This window comes from Poecilia reticulata, chromosome 19, assembly GCF_904066995.2.
Source record: "Poecilia reticulata chromosome 19, P_reticulata-male-v2, whole genome shotgun sequence".
Taxonomy (NCBI): Eukaryota; Metazoa; Chordata; class Actinopteri; order Cyprinodontiformes; family Poeciliidae; genus Poecilia; species Poecilia reticulata.
The window spans coordinates 4,700,899-4,715,792 of NC_088848.1; the positions used below are offsets into that span (position 1 = coordinate 4,700,899).

At 39.4% G+C, this 14,894-nt stretch overlaps 1 protein-coding gene across 1 annotated transcript in view; it reads left to right on the forward strand.

Moving 5' to 3' along the window:
* nrg3b (neuregulin 3b) overlaps positions 1 to 9,375 on the forward strand; it is a 240,809-nt gene extending 231,434 nt beyond the window's left edge. Inside the window, exons 8-9 of the mRNA XM_081600918.1 lie at positions 1,911 to 2,093; positions 8,446 to 9,375. Coding sequence (XP_081457044.1) covers positions 1,911 to 2,093; positions 8,446 to 9,181 — 919 coding nt within the window. The 3' untranslated portion in view covers positions 9,182 to 9,375. The remainder of the gene's footprint in view (positions 1 to 1,910; positions 2,094 to 8,445) is intronic.
* Positions 9,376 to 14,894: the final 5,519 nt, after the last annotated feature.

Consider the following 14,894-nt stretch of genomic DNA (forward strand, 5'->3'; position numbering starts at 1 on the left):
CAGTCCTTTGATAAATGCTGGTAAAAATGTTTTGTCTATTTTTCAACTGAGCTCTGCTTGGTCATGTAAATCCCTTTCTATTGGAAATTGTAAGATTTCAATGTAAAGCGGATTTTAATTTAAACACAAAATAACTCCAAAATGTTGTTTTAGGCTCGCCTATTTTCCATGCTGCTTCTAACCCAGTTATTTAATTTTAAAATCATTATATTAGCAGCAGTAAGATGTGGTTTAGCAGGAATCCTTACATTTCCAAATCTAACTCTAAAATTAACTTAGGTTGAATGTTGTGGTCCTGCATACAAAAGACACAGTTTGTTCCTATAAGATGTGTCCACACTCGCATATTACAAATACAATACACATTGTAAAACTGTGTAGGATATTTTTAATTTACCTTGACATTTTTTTTTTTTTTTACTGCTACAGGGGACTAAGAGATGTGTTTTGAACTAGGCCACCTACTGTGCTCTGAAAAAATTAAAAGAACTTGCCTAGAAAAAAAAGAACGTGGCTTCCATCATTTGACAGCACCGGGAGATCTGTGTCTCAACATCCCAGAATATAGCAGCACAGTTCACTGAAAGAGAAGGTTTACATTTATCCCTCATGTCTTTCTGTTATGCTGTTCAGTGTGTGCTTTCGGCTGAGTGAATGAAAATTGGGGTTTGTTAGTCAGACAGTATAGAGGCAATCCACAACAGAGTATTTAGTGTAATGAATTTAATCCAAATTAATTTTACTTGAATTATTGGCTGAAGACAAAACAAAATCTCAGATTGACAATAGTAAAATGGTTGCCCAATGCACATTAGCATAAATACATTTGATCAGAAATCATCTTCAGAAAAATGCTTTATGTCCTAGTAGTTTGTAGTTTACAGTCCTGCTCAGGCGCACAGTATGGGACTGATTGTCTTTGGTAGACTTTTTATACAAAACAAAAAAAATATGGAATTCACTATTAACACTATTAAAACAGTGGCATGAAAAGCTTTAAGGCAGCAGATTAAATAGGCCATGACAAATATAAAGAGACAAATGAATGCAACCTGAATACAGAGGACCAAACAAATGGAACCCACTTCATGCTCCTTGTGTGTGCATGTGGTGGTTTAAATGCACCTGCTTCTGTGTTTACATGTTGTCTGAGTGTGTTCTTGTGCATGTTTGTATATCTGAATGCATTTGGCGCAGGGACTGGCTTCTGTCAAGATTAGACCAGTTTCACTCCATCAAGCCGCAGGAAGAAAAGATTAACCTGAACTTTCAACACGACAGAGCTGCCACTGACGAGGATTTCTTTTTATTTCTGCGCATACATAAAACGCCTGCCGTATGAAGGCGCACGTCTAAGCGGCATGCGGGCTTTGTGTATCTCATTAATTACAGTTTAATGCATCAGCAGCTAGCAGCGACTAATTCAAATGGAAGGTGTGTTTATCTTAATTATTTTTGGTAATGCAGAAACAAATATTTACAGCTTTATGTAGAAGGAGAAATAAATACAGTTACATGTCGAGAATCATTCAACAATAATTGATTTTGAACTTAAAAGTTTCAACCATGAGTTATTTCTTTCAATGAAATGTATAAATTTGTGATTATTTCATATTTATAGATGCTTTAATGCACATACTTTTTTGATCTGACGTGACAGAAATGCAGCATACTTCACTTCAACCAAGACAGATCAATAATAATAATAACATTTCATTTGTAAAACACTTTTAAAGACATTCAGAGACACTGTGGAGTAATAAAGATTAAAAGCAACAATGTCAACAGCGATCAATAAAGGGAATTTTAGACATTAAAAGCAATCAAGACATAAACATGACATTGCAAAAGTAGTTTTAGCTTGTGATTTTAAAAAGCCATTTTTTTTTTCTTTTGCCTTCTGGTTGCAGGAGTAGTTCCCTTTCACTCAGCCCAGCCCAGCAGCGAAGAGAGGTCAACCACTTCAGGACCCCACCCATTTCCAGAGGGAAGCACAAAATATCCACAAGCCTAATCGACGGCACCAGAGTGACCGGGCATGTCTACAAACACCTGCAGGAGGACGAGTCAACAGACATGGAGCCCATAAGAAGGTATTTCTCTCCTTTTTGTTAGTTTCATCATTCTTGTTTGATCGTGAAGGAGAAAATTCCCTCTGCCCGTCTTCAGACCGGGGCCACATAATCGGTTCAGTGGCACAGACCTCTGGACTAAGTGAGGTTAAGCTGTTGTGGCGGAGAGAGGACTTTGGGAGAAATTAGTCTGCAACTGTAATAGTCGGTTCAAATCTAGAGACTATCCTCAGAAAGCCGATCCAAAGAGATAAATGAATATGCCGTGCCCTCATTCAGCTCAGTCTGCCGTTATTAATTTGGAGAAAACACTTGATTCCAAATCCTCAGCCACATCGCGGTGCTGAGGAAGATATGAGCCGAACTCTAATCCGTCTTACAGATGCCACTGGGCGGCTCGCATACGAGCCGAGTTGTTTTATCTGACTTCTTAAAACAGCATAACAAAACTAATTACCATATCATGCACAGATTCAGATTCGTTTCAAACTGTGCACAGTGGCTCTTGGTTTGCATCTCATTGAAATTCTTTATTTTCAATTGTTTTTTTTCTTCTAAGTAGAAAAATTAGACAACTGTTGAACAGAACCGACGCTGAATTGTATTACAGTCCTTTCAAAAAAGAGTCGTAACCCTTGAATTTTTGCACATTTAGTTGTAGTTGACTTTGAACCTGTCTGTTTGAAGTGCCATTAGACAACATGTCTTATGAATGAGCGCTATGTAAATAAACTGAGTTGAACTGTAATTCATGATTACACTTTCCTGCAAGTCTGTTGGGGCAGAGCTTTACCCTCTGCCAGATTTGCACATCTAGACACTGAATATTCAAAAAATTCAAATTTCAAGTTTGCACCAGATTCTCAATTGTACTTAGATCTGGACTTTGATGGGACTATTTTAAAACATGACAAATCTTTGATCTAAACTCTTCCATCATAGCTGCAGACATGCAGTATGATGAGGGTCATTGGCCTCACATCCCAGTCTGACCCGTGTTTAACTCAACTCCAGCTTTCATGTCCTTCCTGAAGAAGATCCCATCGTAACGCTGCCACTAAGATGTTTCACATTGAGGATCTTGGTTAGGATGATGTGAGGTGAAGGTCTTTGATTAATCACAGGATTTTGAATGTATATAAAATGCTGATGTAAAAATGTTACATTTTAGCCTCATCTGACCAGAGCACCTTACTTTGTCCCCCAATTGACTTGTGGCAAACTGCTAATTGTTTTTCACTCTCAAAAATTGCTTTCCTTTTGCCACCCTCCATAAAGGCTAGACTCATGGAGCGTCCCACTAATAGTGGTCTTCTAAACAGATTCTCCCTGCAGAGTGGTGGATTTCTACGGCTCCTGCAGGCTTATGGGTCTCTTGGCTCATTCTTTGATTGATGCTCTCCTTATTTAGCCTGTCAGCTTATGTGGAAAACCATGTCTTGGTAGTTTTGGAGCTGGATGTTTTGTGATTAAGCTGGATTAGACAGTTATCTGAGAGATGGGCACAGATTGGGATATTATTTTATAACTTCCAGAAAGAAGTACTCATAATCAGCTTTATTGGCCAACTTTGTGCACGCAACAAAAAACATCAACAAATTTTGTTTTAGAGGATATGTCCGTGTATACCGCATAATTACACACAAAGAAGACAAGGTTGAACTGAAGAGATGCACAGTGTTCATTCCCAGCAGAGTATCTGTGCACTATGAGTCTTAAGTGTTCATCAGGTTCGGGTGAGGAATTGTGTCAGTGGTGGCTGGTTTTTGGAAATGAAGGTGAAGACCTTGAAGACAAAACAGTTTGTGTCCAGGGTGTGTGGGTGTGTCTGCAGACATGTTAGCCTAAAGGCTCCAACATACTCTGGCGAACTTCACTTGGCGCAGCTCCGTGTTCTCAAGGCAAACTCAAAGCAGGGATGCATACAGTACAAAGGTAAATTAAGGCCGCGTATCTGTTCTCGGAGTCGGTCAGTAAGCTGGTGGGTCACATTGAACTGTGTTGTATGCGACACCACAATAGTACAATAGTAATAAAGTTGAGAGTTGGTGCCATCCTGTGGATGTAATTGAATCAAATTTCGAAGATCGTCTCATGGCTAAGATTAGAAAATTGAAGAATTTGAATGTTAAATCACTGAGGGAATATATGGACTTTCAGAGGACAAAAAAAACAAATAGTCACGGATGAGGCAGTGCTGCGACCTAAATGGAGCTGTGGGAAAATGAAAGAATTTGCCACAATGTAGGAAATCATCACTGTTTTTCTACGGGACATAAAATGTCAAAACTAATGCTGGTAATGAGAAAAAACAGGAAAAAGTACGAGGGATGCGACTACTTTGTGAGACATCTTGGATCTTCCCTGTGCTTATCAGAATTATGAGGCAGGGCGGCCAGTTGACCTGTTTTGATGCGCATTATCAGAGATTGGAGCCGTTTCAGGTTGGATTAAAAACAAAGCAAGCTTTTGGCAGAGTCCCCTCACATCAGTTAGCTATCTGGAGACTTAAACAAGTTTCAAAAGTGGAGTCTGATCATCTTCCTAACTGGCACGCATTCAAAGGAGTCAAATCTCTGACACGTTTGTTATCAAAGAGGCAATATTTGCCCAGTGTGCTCAAGGAGAAGAAGGGATTTTATTAATGCAAACAAAGCTGTTCAGAATGATTGTTGCGCAGCAGCTCCCAAACCTGCAAAAATATCGATTTCCTTCTAGTCGTTGAGGTGCACACTTTCCAAAGTATATTTCTGTGTACCGTCAGGCACCATCTTTTCTTTAACAGTCAATCTGAGAAGGTGTAATTGTTCCAGCTTTTATTTACAGAGGCAGCGAAGAGCACGAGTAGGTGCAAATAACAGTCCTGGTTAGCATACAGCTCAAAATACAAAACAACAAAACCTGAGAAAGGCCTAATTTACTGTCGTTGAGCGAAGCTGGAGCAATGACACTGTTAACAGATCCGTCTGTCATTAAAACAGCGGTGTCTCCCCCGAGTATTCCCCACACTTAAAAGAGCACAGCGATGTTCCTATTAGCGAGCCATCCTGACTGAGCGTTTCAGCAACTTGTAAGATACTGCGCAAAGCTGCCAAACTCTTTATGTGACCTATTTCCATAATTTACATTTTTAAACAAAGCTCCGTGGAGCCTGCCAGGCGGCTTGTGTTGGGGGAGAGATCCTCCAGGAGTCGTTTCCCCCTCTAAACAGACACTCGGAGATGTGCACACACTCTTCCCCTGAATAACAAACTAATAAAGAAATTAATGAGGAATATTTCTGCTTGTTTTTTTTTTTTAAATCACAAAGGAAAAATCTGTTAGCGGTAGGCAATTAACTCTTACACACATTTTCCAAACGGTTTGAAAAAAAAAAAAAAAGCTGAAGTAAGAAGACTTATCCTCTTTGGGACGTGACGACATTTGTACAATTATCCAACTTGGATATCATTATGCACTGATGAATCTATTCCAGGTTAATTTTCTCAGATGCAGCTGACCCAGATATTTAAGCGCAGTGGACTCTATTAATAAAACACACATTTATTTTTATTTTTTATCTTAATATCTGCCGTTAAATCCATTAAAACATTTCTTGTTTTAGATGAATTCAGATCACCAGAATTGTTTCTGTTTGCTAAATGCTAGAGTAACGGGAGAGATTTTGTTTACTTACTTTTTGCTTAATGAAATTCAAAGGTTCACATACATTTCCTTCATATTCTGTAGAATTACCTTTTAAATTGTTTGACCTTATTGGTCAAACATTTCGGGTATCCTACTATAAAATGCTCACAAATATTTGTAGGACTTTTTTCCTCCTTACTGCACAGTGTTTACATATTTTCTGCAGAACTGAGGACACAGATTTGCAGTGACCACTCCAAAATATGGACGTTGTTGTCTTTAAGCCAGTTTTAACTCATGTGCTTTTGGTTTTTGCTCATTTGTAACACCCAATTGTGCTCAAGCTTTATTTTCCTCACTGCTTCAGCAGTGGCTTCTTTATTGCTGAATTGGTGCAGTACTTTAATTTTAATAAAGAGACCAACATTTATAGCCGTAAATCTTTCTGATATTTTGACCTAATTTTTAAAATGTTTTTCCATGCTGCCTCAGAGGGAAGAAGTACGTCAGATATGGCTCCTTAAAATTCATTCACCATTGAATATTGTGCATTAGCCCATCAGAAGCTTGTCATCATTAACTGGGATTTTCCAAATTGTCTAAAGGCATAGAAATCTTAGTCTGCGTAAACATTCTTTTCTTGGAGAAAGTTATGAAAAGATGATCTTATTAGCTTTGCAGTAATAAATCTTTTTGTACCTTTGATCCAAACATCGGGTTTGCCTCCTTTTGGCTTAAAAATGACCTATTTCTCAACTTACGAGCCACACATCAGCAAGCTCACCGGCCCCTTCCCCCCCACACCTCTCCTCCTCAGCCTCCTCATCTCCCATGTTGCCATGGATACACCCTCTCATTTCTGGAAATGAGAAACGGGAGGCGGAAAGGAGAATGAGCGAGGGGGGTTGGGGGACGGGGGGGGGGGGAACGCAAGGACAGGAAAACGACTGGGCAGAGATGATGAGAGGAGAGAGGAGTAAAGATGGAGGCAACAAAAAAAAAAAAAAAAAAAACAGATAGGGGCAAAGATGCCAAACAAACACGAGAATACTCTTCTGTGTTTTCCATTATGTGGCAACAAATCCCCGCAGTCAGTTTTATTATCCAGTGTCAAAACATTTACCCGTTGCAGACCGAGATGGAATTGAAGTCAAATTCGCCGTGGGAGTTATTTTTAGATACGTTTTGATCCGACGGATTTACCTCCAGCTTGCATTTGTCCTTATTATACCAAGAAGGGAGTGAGAAAGTAATTCAATTATTTAAACTCGGTTATGCAACAAACAGCCTCAGAAGGCTGACAATAACACTGACTGTCCCCTTAGGCTGCAGCATTATTAACTCTCGTGCGCAAATACACAGAAACTCACCCACTTGACTCTTGATAAGTTTCTTGACGCCACCCGCTTTTTCCAAACTTTCCACTGCTCTGGGAACCTGCAACAGACCTGCGTCACTATTTCAAAAAAAAAAAAAAAAGATGCCAGTGATGGGGAAATATCAGACTCGCATGTAGGCCCGTTTTTGCCCTAAATGTTAAATTGAAGACCTGTCAGAGGAAGCGTAATGAGCCTCGGCTTTTAAAGTTAAACTAGAGCACAGTGATGTGTGTACAACATGTTCATGCGCATATCTACAGCAGCCAGGGTTAGGAATCCAGCTGCTCTGCTGCTGGAGCCTTTAAACTTTGATAAGGCGCACCAGGCAGTCATAAGAGAATGGATTTCTCAGTTAAACATTTATCCAGTAACAAACAAGGCTGCTCATGCTGAGGATTATGAATAATTAGTCAAAGATTATGCAAGAACAATAACTAAATAATAATAATTATGTTGGTGCAATTTTTATTTTTTTTCCTGTGGAAATGCATTAAAATGTAAAACACACATGGTTACTGCATTCGTGTCTTTATTAAACAGTTTTTTTTAATTACTTGTAGCAACAGAATCCCTTGGATAAAAACGATAACATGCGACAAAAGTAGTCATGCTCATTGACTTCTCCGTGGTGCGTCAAAAACCTTTGTTTTCCAGTGGCAAAAGTCAAAGATGGAAACACAAAGTAGCAAAGCAGAAAAGTGTGGTGGGGATTTGTGTTGATATCTATAATACAAAGTTTATTTTTGTACCTCCACCGTTTGCAGATGTACTGCAGAAAGTCTCAGGATGCATCTCTACCAGCTTTTCTCATCCAGAGAATGAAGCTTGTTTCTTGCAAAAAAAAAAGAATGGGCCTGATGCCGTCACCATCATGTGTCATGAAAGGAATAGTATGCCAAAAAAGGTCAATTTTGCTCTCACTTGTTTGTGGGAAAATGCTAACAGGGCTGATTTTGGCTTTCTTTCAGAAATAGTTTTCTTCTTTTCAACCTTATGTAAAGGTCAGATTTTTTTTTTTTGTTATTAAAATTGTCTGTCCCGTTTCCAGATTGTCCTCAGTCGCCATGCCTCCCTCTGACTGCTCCAGTAATTATTCTCAGTTTAGGTGACCTCTGTTTACTGAAGGTAACCAGAACTTTATTTAGGCATAGCAAAGTAGAAGGGACTGTTTTCAAATATATAATTCCCTTCCTCTTCACAGCTGTCCACTGTTTTGTGTTGTTTTATCATATACAATCCCAATGAAATGCATTATAATGTGAACACGAAAAGTTGAAGAGAAACGTTTACTTTTTCAAGACACTGTCGATGCCTTCCACTCTTATTCACATGCTGTCTGTCCTGTTTGCTCCGTCTTTTGCCCAAAGGTGCAACTCGGCCAGCAGAAAGGTCGGCGCGCTCCTCACCAGGACCGCTCTCGCTAAAACTACTGCCAGAAAAGGCTGGACTGAGGTCCCGTGCACCCGCCTGGACAAGGGAACCACTTTCATGCCACACTCCCTGCGTGCTCGCTCTGTGCCCATCATCCCGTCACTCCAAGCATGTGACCCCGAGGCCGAAGCTGCTCGCACGAGCGACCGGAGCCACGCGGGGCTCCTAAAGTGGCAACCTGCACCGTCGGGGCAGCTGGCGAAGCCCACCGGCAGTCCACCCCCTCCGCCTGGGAACGTCTGGTTAGAGACGGACATTTCAGCCCGCAGCATCAACCCCCCTGTTGTCACACGTGCTCTGCTGGAATCTGAGAAGAAGGCTTCCTGCTCTGTTGAGTTCACAGAGGAAATCGTGCAGGGCTCAAAGCAGAAAAGCCTCTCCAGCCAGGAGGAAATGTACGGATCTCACAGCGAGAGCCAACGCGGTGGCACAAACATTCTGGAGGCTGAGACTGAGCCGGAGTCTGGCGGAAAAGGTGTCCAATATTTAGCTGGAGCTGCGCACACGGCGAGTGGAACCAGCGGTGTGAAAGTGGAGGGCCAAAGAGAAGTCCAGGGACAGAGCCAGGGTCAGACATCTCTCGCAAACAGAAGGGCAAACAGCTTCCTGGCCACCAAAGGACCCAGCTGCAGAGGAACTGGAAACACTTATGCCAAGCCCTCTGCGAGCTGATTGGATTAACTTTGTAAAGCTTCAAAGACACCATTTCTAATAACTGGATACCTTTGCTGGTGGCTCGGGATGGCTAGACTGTGGGACCATCTGTGTGGCCACATGGACCAGTAACAGATGGCGATCAATTCTAACGGGAGATTAACAGAGAGAATTGTTGTTGAGATAAAAAGAAAAAAAAAAACAAAGAAAAACTTGACACAAAAGACATGGAACCACAAAGAGACAAACAAACACACATTGTGAATAAATGTGACTCTATAAGAAAAACTAAAGCGTGACTCAAGTGGAAGCTTGATTTAAACAGTGTCATGAAGAAAAATCACTATTTAAAAAGAGCTTCTACTTAGAAACCAAAATAGTGTGTCATCTCTATGTTGTTTCTCTATTGTAAAGAAATGAAATTATATATGTCATATAATATATGTCATATAGGCGTATATATATTTGACATACAATTGTGACAAAATAAAGAATAAGATAACAGTGTTAATAAAGAGTTGTTTTTCATCTATTTCTTTACTCAATAACTTGATCATTTATAGTATTAGACAAATACGCCACTGCGGGAAAAAATGTATTTAAAATTTGACCACATATAAAGAAATATACACCGTTGACGCCACTGGTTTTCACATCAAACCAGAGGCTTTTTCTTGTGGCGCCTTTTGTCTTTGCATTTTCATCTTTTCTAATTTACACGTGTCTTGCATGAAAACTAGGAGTTCTAAGAGGCTTTACAAGTAAGTTATGGTGTTCACATGTGCAATAATATGCAAATGTTTTACATTTTGTCCACTGCTTCTCCACATTGCCAGTTGAGGTTGTGTAATTTGTGCTGGATTTCATGTTTACAGGTTTCACATCAGCGTTTCAGGTAATCCGTCGTTGTCTAATGCATATCACTTATGACCACCTGAGTGAAGTTGGCCCCCCCACCTTCTTCAAATCAGACAAAATTGGTGTCAAACGTTTGTGCAGCAAAAATTTTCATTTGTGCCGCTATCATTTTAAAGATATAAAGAAATGTTTCTAAAGGTCATCCAAGGTCAACCAGCCCCCCACCTTCTTCAAATCAGACAAAATGAGTGTCAATCAACTCGGCTACGTTTGTGCTGGTTTGTGCAGCAAAAAGTTTTGTTTGTGCTGCTTTGGCTTTGAAGATATTAATGAAAGTGTAAAGGTCAAAAGGTCAACCAGCCCCCCCACTTTTATGAAATCACACAAAATTAGTGTCAAACGTTTGTGCTGCGTTTGTGCAGCAAAAAATTTTCGTTTGTGCCGCTATTATTTTAAAGATATAAAAAAGTTTGATTTCATAAAAGTGGGGGGGCTGGTTGGCCTTTTGACCTTTACACTTTCATTAATATCTTCATAGCCAAAGCAGCACAAACGTAGTCGAGTTGATTGACACCCATTTTGTCTGGTTTGAAGAAGGTGGGGGGGCCAACTTCACTCAGGCCTTATAACCTGATTGGTTTTGCATGGGTTTTGCATTAAATTATGGGTTTTATTTTAAGGTTTTCTCATAATGTAATTTACACATCTTACATGAGAACTTAAGTAACTTAAGTGTTTCAACAAAAGCATTACAGCAATTTATTTTCATCACATGGGAATCGTCTGCAATTCGCAGGTTTCACATGGACTTTGAATGCGTTTCACTGGTTCCACATGAGTGTAAACTCAAATCAGGTTTACTTGTGTGGCACGTTTCAGCAACAAAGCAGTTCAGGTGTTTGTACGACGATAAAAACATAACAAACGCCAATCATGTTTGTCATGAATCAACCGCAAACAAGCAAAAAACAGTGCATTTTGTTAAATGCCACTATCAAAATTATTTGATGGCAGTCATCTAATATTTTAATGAAGACTACAATAAATCAATGTTCCAGTTATTGCTACTCGAAGGCAGCTCTAACCTAGTGGGCTTTTAGCCTTGATTTAAAGGAGTTCTGTGCTCCAGCATTATTACCGTTTTCTGGAAGTTTGTTTCAGATTAGTGGAGGATAAAAACTGAATGCCGTTTCTCCATGTTTGGTACCGATTCTGGGGATGCAGAGCAGAGTTGAACCAGAAGACCCGACTGGTCAGGAAGGTTGACACAACGACAACAGGCGTCACATGTCAGGTCAGGTGTGACATGATGTGGCCCCATTATTTTCTTTCAACAGAAATTTCCGAGTTTCACGTGAGTTTTATATGTAATTTATAAACTTCACTGGTCATCCGTGGATTTTATGTGAACATTGCTTAGAACTTGTGTGCAGCCCACTAGTTTTCCCTCTGTTGGTACAAAATATTTATAGGATTGACATGGGATTTACCTGCAAAAACAGATGCAATTAATTGGTTTGCAAATGTAATTTTTGATCATGTTGGGCATAACACATTATTCCCGTGTTGCACTGGGATAAGACGTGCAAAATTCTAGTTCATGATATTCACTCATCACATGTTCTCACATGTTTATTCAGGGGGTTTTTTTTATGTACAAACTCTTTATTCACATTTTGCTTCTAAACAGCCTGACCCTCTGAGCTGACCTGGATCAATAAGGTTCTCCAATCTCCCAAAAGGTCTTTATACATGATCACTATCCACAGCAGACGTACAGTCTGTGACATCGTCCTTCTTTCCTACAGAGATAGAAAAAAAGACCAGCAAATATTTACGAGAGGAGCTTAATTTATTCATTGATTGCAGTATGTTGGTATGCAACTCTTGTCTAAAAAGCAGTCATATCCGGCTGATAAAGCACAAACATACTAAATTACCAAAGATTTCTGTTATGATTTTCTCCCCCCGCGCCCAACACTGTGCAATAAGATTCTCTCTTTAGCCTCAAAATGTTGAATGTAAATATATTAAACCAAACAATAAGAGAATGTGTGGGGGCTGTACTAAAAAAAAAAGTAGCCATATATTTTTGAAATACTGTCAGAAAGGTGTTGATTAAAATCGCTTTAAAATATTACAGGTCTGGATTCTTAGAGAGCAAATTGCCTTAATAACAAAGGTTAATGCTGCATTCTTCCAGCAGAAAAGAAAGCATTTATTAAAAGTTATCCTTTCATTTTTGCAGAAGCTGACAGTTTTCACAGCCATAACATAACCTGACACTATTTGCATACTTGACATATAAACTGAGCAGGATAACGATTAGAGGCTGAACTATTGTGCTTGCTGTAAGTTCTCACCGATTGGAGAATTAATTTGGTTCATTTTTGCAATACATAAGGCTTTCAGAATATCCCTAAGCTGCAAAAGGGAAAGGAAGTCCTTGTTCCCTGTGCCGAAGCCCGACAAAAGCCAGGAAGTTTGTGGATGGGAATGAAGCGTAGCTGCAAACAAGCTGGGTTCAATTCTTTATTCATGCCTCATTGATGCCACATTCAATGAATCTCACGTCCCTCACTTTCAGGTTTGCTGTGACTGCTGGCAAGGTGGGTTTTAGAGGATTTACAAATGGGTATTACTGTGATTTCTTCATAACTTCTCCGCTGAAGAAAACTGTCTTGAGTCTGTAAGAAGGTTTTTGTGGAGATTAAAATGAACTTCATTGATCCCTGCGGGGAAATGCAGCCAAGACAGCTGCAAAGCGCAGATAAAATGTCCATAAATATGAAATATTTTTGTATGTTGAACGCAACAAGATTGACTGCTGGTTAGAATTTCTAATTTTTCAGGATTTTTTTTTTTTTTTCCATATTTACCAATTTGAATACTGTTTTCACATGTTCTCACAAAAAGTAGGTTTGCTAAATGCGCTGAGTGAGACAGAATCACTTATTACTAGTTTTAAAATCATTTGCAAGTTATTAAAACAATAATACGACTTTGAGAGGTTTATTTTGTTTTTGCTTGTGCTTTACACTCCTGTATTGCAGATTAGGCCGATCAGACAACATTATACGAAAAAAGGCAAATAAATACAAAATAAATTGGTGACTTAATTCGTTAAATGTTTTCCTTGCCAGACAGGTTCAAAGTCAAACTCAAATGTCTTCTTAAGTCACAAAGTAACTTTGATTTACTACATTGTATGGAAACCTACCTTCAAGTTGACTATCAAAGATAATCCATACAATCAAGAAAGAGATGACAGCACCTGTCTGACAGCAGGAAGTAGGCTTACAGGTATGAAGAGGTAACACATGTGAGTAGATCTGCTTTAAGGAACATTGAATAAATAATAAGAGTATTTTTTGTAACAATTTTAGAAAAGTTTTTGAAAATATGTACTTTTTTATTATTTGGATCTTGACTGTAATTATTTTAGTAATACATGGCATTCATTCAAGGGCTGCACAGTGGCGCAGTTGGTAGAGTTGTTGCCTCGCAGCAAGAAGGTTCTGGGTTCGATTCCCGGCCCCGGTCTTTCTGCATGGAGTTTGCATGTTCTCCCTGTGCATGCGTGGGTTTTCTCCGGGTTCTCCGGTTTCCTCCCACAGTCCAAAAACATGACTGTCAGGTTAATTGGCAGCCAAATTGCCCCTAGGTGTGAGTGTGTGTGTGCATGGTTGTGTGTCTCTGTGTTGCCTTGCGACAGACTGGCGACCTGTCCAGGGTGACCCCGCCTCTTGCCCGGTACGTTAGCTGGAGATAGACACCAGCAACCCTCCTGACCCCATTAAGGGACAAGGGTGTTAAGAAAATGGATGGATGGATGGAGGGATGGATATTCATTCATAAATAGACACATATATGGGCATGATCATTATAATAAGAAAATACTAATGCAAATGTATTTCAGACTGTTTGCTAAAACTAAAAAAAATAAAAAAATCACAAGGACATTTCAGACCTCAGTAGTTTTTCAAATCTTTTGGGTTTTTGACACTGAAATCAGCTTGTAATCTGACAAAAGAAAAGTCTTTAAGCATGTTCTTATGATTGGATAAGTGCATACTAAACTGATGCTGAATAATTTGTATTATCAATAACACATTTTTGAATTTCACACCCAAAAAAATCAACAGTAATGTCTATCAACTAAAGAATTTTGACAACTTCAGATCCAACATGGCTGCCTGAACAGTTTTGAAAGCTTCTGCACTGTGTTCCAGTGCAACAAATGTGCAAATATCCATTGTTATGAACTTTTTGCACTTGGTTCACCATAAGCATAGCAATTAGCTTAGCAGTTAGGAAGTCTAACAGCTTGAGAACACAGCTAAGCTAGCTGCAAAGTTATTTCCTTGACTGACGTTTTGACTCAGAACTGAAATCCATGGCTCTAAATCCCCTTCAGTCTTTATGGAAATGTATTAGTTGCATCATTGGTTTCACTGAAATATTTACTTTAAAAATAAATAAATAAAGTTCAGTTTGGTTTTACTTAAGGGAAAATATACTGTCAACACGTTCATTGTTTAAGTGCAGCATATTAATTAAATTCATGAACCTAAAAATGGTGATATTGTAATAGAATCCTGACAGGGAAGTTCCTTCACACTGAGGCACTAATGAGAGGCCATGTGGAGTTGACAGGAAAGGATCGGTCTTTGATCACAGCTCACTCTGAATACTGGAAACGCGGCTCAACGCATCATTTGAGAAGATCTCAATCTCACTATTCGCTGACAGAGTTCTCAAAAAAAAAAAGAAGAAAAAGAGACGGACAACGACTGAGGGGAAAGCCCGCCTGACGGAATCATTCTTTTGTCAATATCAGAGAGACATTTAAGCCTATGCTTAACAAAAGCAT